At 42.0% G+C, this 4,396-nt stretch overlaps 1 protein-coding gene across 1 annotated transcript; it reads right to left on the bottom strand.

Annotated features, from left to right (window-relative positions):
• Positions 1–2,952: 2,952 nt before the first annotated feature.
• On the bottom strand, positions 2,953–3,885 carry LOC102384981 (olfactory receptor 5A1-like). The gene has a single exon (XM_006036000.1). It carries the CDS (start codon positions 3,883–3,885, stop codon positions 2,953–2,955), a length of 933 nt encoding a protein of 310 aa, XP_006036062.1.
• Between the last annotated feature and the right edge of the window lie 511 nt (positions 3,886–4,396).

Below are 4,396 nucleotides of genomic sequence, written 5' to 3'. Positions count from 1 at the left end.
CCCCCCCGCCACTGCCATGGAGGGAACCATCAACCCCGCCTCAGAGGAGTTTTAGTTTGCTGTTCCCAAGTTATTTAAAGTGCATTACGACACCAAATTTGCTACAGCGGCTGAAATTACTGTGCAATATGCCACCGACCCGTGAAAACACTGACACCATTAAAGTGGTGCAAAAGCATTTACCACACTTTATATTGTTGTGTGCACATGCCAGTCATTTTGTCTACTTGCAGCCTGGGTCTCCTGCTTGTTGAGGGACAGCCTAAGTTCAACACAGTGGGTGATCACTCTGAGAGACCTCAAATCATTCACTGCCTCCAATATAATATCTACCAATGGTACCTTTCCTAGGCTGACATTTTCAGAATAAAATTCATGGAGCTTGTGTCTAAATCCCCTAAACTGGTCTAAAAAATCATAGTCTTTCAATGCATGGGCCAGATCAATGGGGAATGTAACTCAGCAAATCCCAGTTAAAGTCTCTAGGCCTAAACTCCAGCTCGTGTCAATTAGCTGTGGCTCTGTTGTTGGCAAAGTCCTAGCTGCCCAGACAGTGTAAACCAGATAGAGATCAACTGTAGTCTTCAGCTGGTATGAATCATCCATTGCTCCACTGGGGTCAATAGGGCCAGCCACTACTGTGACGTTATTAGGAGCATCTCAGTTTGATGTCTGGGTCACATGCTGGCTGGTAGGATTCAGCATAGTACCAGCAGAGTCTCAGACTGCTAGTGTCACTTCGTACAAGTCACTTTTCCATCTTGTGCCCGAGTTTCCCTTTGTGTAAAATAAGGATAAAAGGCTAACTGTCCAAGAGTGTTGTGGCAATAAGGTCTATTAATAAACACCAGGCTCTCAGATACATCAGCAAAGAGACTTTTATAAATATCAAGAAATATACAGTAAGATATTTATAGACAGGATCTGGGTCTCTGCTTTTCTTTCTTTAACTTAAAGAGAGCGAAGTTACCTTTCTCCTAATGAATGATGCAAAGTTCAAAGCAGTGTAGAGATAGCACAGTTTGTGGAAGCATTTGGCTACCCAAGTAGATATTTTATCCATCAGCAATCAGTCCAAGCACTGATCCCATTGACATCAATGGTCAAACTCCCATAGGAAGTCAGGGTCTCTAAGTTTCAGGCCTACTGAACAGAAAGACGGTTGTGTAAAGTAATCTTACGCAGAGATTCAAGCTAAGTCCCAGGGGTCCCAGGGGTGGCTCATGATCTCCTTTGTATTTAAGAATTTGGACAAGCAAACAGGGAACTTATGGAAACTGATCACAGTAGTTTCATGAAATGAAACAAATGAATATAAGATATATATATATTTTCTTTTTTTTATATAAGCACTAGATGGCAGGAAAGGAAAAGAAATGAGAAGAGAGCATCCATGTACTAAAAGAATAGAAAAAATGGATTACTGAGAAGATGCCACCCTTCTCTGCCCCCTGCCTGACTTAAGCCTAACATGGATACCTACCTCTTTGTGAAGAAAACAGATATTCTAGGACATCAGAATGATGAAAATGAATAAAAAACAATGACGCTCTCAATAACAATATCAATAAATTATAATAACAATAATCATTTATACAGTACCTAAGGTTCATGGTAATGATGATGATCATGACAATTAGCTGAAGGTTTATTTGAGATGAGCCTACCAGAGTGTATGCAAACAAAGTAATAGATCGTCCCTCCCACAAAGATCTTATAATATAAATAAAGAAGGAAGTAGGGGTTGTGGGGAGAAAGTGGAAAGAAACTTGGGCAGAAAGGGGGAACTTAGTGGATATTTTATCCAACTGCAATGGATCCAAAACTTGATCATATTGACACCAAAGACCAAACTTCCAGGGGGAGTCAGGGTCTCTAGGGGTGAAGTTACACATTACACTTAGACCACACTAATACCACTGAAACCCCAAGTGCTCACACATTAAAGCTCAATAATGCATACTAAGTGCCCTCTGAGGCCAAGTCCCGCTGAGCAATGCTGCGCAGTATGTGACACTGAACTCCCATCCGTGGCACCACATGTGACACATTCAGGTATTTCCTGTGCTGCTACCTTGCAGTGCAAGGGAGGAGGGGGGAGGGTTGACTGTGGGAGATCCTGGGGTCAAAAAAATCCATGCAAGAAAAAAGCAGGGCAGCGCACACGGAGGCAGCATGCACCACCCAAAACCAGATCCTGGCTGGCAGGAGCTATACCCTGGCTTCTGGCCAGGCTCCAGGCTACAAGAGCACCATGGCTGCAGCTTCCCCAGCCCCCAGGACCCCAGGTAAGGCTGCTGGGGCCAGCAGAGCTGCTGGCCCCAACAGCCTCCCCTATCCCACCCAGGTTAACTTGCTGCATGCCAGAGGGCATGTGGCATGAGCGTTCCCCAGGGACAAGTAGCAGCAGCACATCCATGCAGAAACATCTGTGGTTGCCTGCATGTGGCCTGAGTGTCTCAGAATTAGACTATTTCAGGCAAGGGTTAACTCTAGGCCATGCTACCTAGTTCATGTAAGAGTAACTTCCGTTTGCTTCACAGAGATAAAGCAAGCAATTTGAAGTCCTCCAGCATCCCAGGCTTCACAGTTCCCTTCCTGCCCCCTCCCTACCATGGGAACAGGAATAGAGAGAGCCCATATGTCCTGGCTCCTAGCTATGTCCCTGCCCACCAGCCCCCTAGTGGCAAGTCAGAGCTGTGCAGGTCAGAGATGGTATTAAGCTTTAAAATGCAGGTGCTCAGAGCATGAACTAACTTTTAACACTGCATAACACTTCACAGATGTAGTATGGCCTAAGGGTTACATGTAACAGCACCCTTTGAAAATTTCATCCAGAAGTGACTCTGTTTATCAATGCATAGCAGGTCATTTTTATTTCACTACACAAATTTAGTTTTTCAAGACAGACATGCTCCAAGGATTTGTTTATTTTTTTCACAAAAATCAAATTTAACAAAAACTTTTGGTTTTCCCAAACACTTTCCACAGAGCTATTTTCACTTTTTTATTTTTCAGACTGTATATGATGGGATTTAACATGGGTGTTAAGATACTGTACTGGATGGCAATTATTCTATCAATATATGATAATGCTTCAGAGGTTAGTTTCATGTACCGAAAGAACCCTGTCCCATAGTATAAAATAACCACCATAAGATGAGAACTGCAGGTGGAGAAAGCTTTACGTCTACCCTCCATGGACTGTATCCTGAGAATGGTATAGATGATATGAATGTAGGACACCAAGGTGAGGAGAAAGGAGATGGTTCCGAATATTACAACAAATGTAACAAGCACTGCTTTACTGATAAGTGTCCCAGAACAGGCTAGTAACAACAATGGAGGTGGTTCACAGCTAAAATGGTTGATTAAATTGAAACTACAAAAGTGTAAGCTTAAAAGAGAAAGTGTGTTGGACAGTGCATACAAAAACCCAGCTGCCCAAGAGCCACCAAGAAGTTGATAACAGACTTGTTTATTCATGGTCCCCACATAATTCAGTGGCTGACATATGGCTGCATATCGATCATAAGCCATCGCAGTAAGAATGAAAACTTCAGCACCACCCAAAAGGAGAAAAAAGAAGTTCTGTACAAAGCAGCCATTGATAGATATTGTCTTTCTTTCTGCTAAGAAGTTCTGCAGCATCTTTGGGACAGTGACTGAGGCATAACAGATATCAATAAAGGACAAATGGAACAGGAAGAAGTACATAGGAGCATGGAGTTGAGAATCAATCCTTATGACCATCATGATCATTATGTTCCCCACCAGGATTAGAACATAAATAATCAAAAAGATTAAGAAAAGCATACTCTGGAGATGAGGGTCACTGGACAGTCCCAAAAGAATAAATTCTGTCAGTTTTGTTTGATTTTCCATTTGATGGCCTGCAACAACATAAATATAAACTATTAATACAAAGAAAGTGCATTAATGCTAGGAGATTATTTCCACCTTCCATCCAGGCACCCTTAGTTGTTCTGTGTTCTTTCACTGAAGAAATAGGGATAATGTCACTTCCATACTTTGCAAGGCAGTTATGAGGATAAATACATTAATCACAGAGGGAGGAGGGACATTTCATGTGTGGAACAAAGAAAAAATGTACTTTCCATTCATAGATATCAAAGCAATTGTCGCTATCTTAATTTTGCACTGAGGAAATGCTATATTCATATGTTTAGTGGCAAAATTGGGGAATTAACCAAGTTCTGGATATAACTGGCCATTACGTCCTTTTCTTTAGGTGTGTACAATGTGAGGTTGAATCAAACTTACCTATGTTCCATATATCAGTCCTAAGAAATAGGGGGTTCCACTGTCCCTCAGCAACATGCAGACATGTACAGGTGTATCTATAAATCTTCCATGGATACTCACTGAGAAAAGA

This window comes from Alligator sinensis, unplaced genomic scaffold (assembly GCF_000455745.1).
Source record: "Alligator sinensis unplaced genomic scaffold, ASM45574v1 scaffold186_1, whole genome shotgun sequence".
In the NCBI taxonomy this organism is placed as follows: Eukaryota; Metazoa; Chordata; order Crocodylia; family Alligatoridae; genus Alligator; species Alligator sinensis.
The sequence above is the reverse complement of the archived record's forward strand: the minus strand, read 5'-3'. Positions and strand labels throughout refer to the sequence as shown.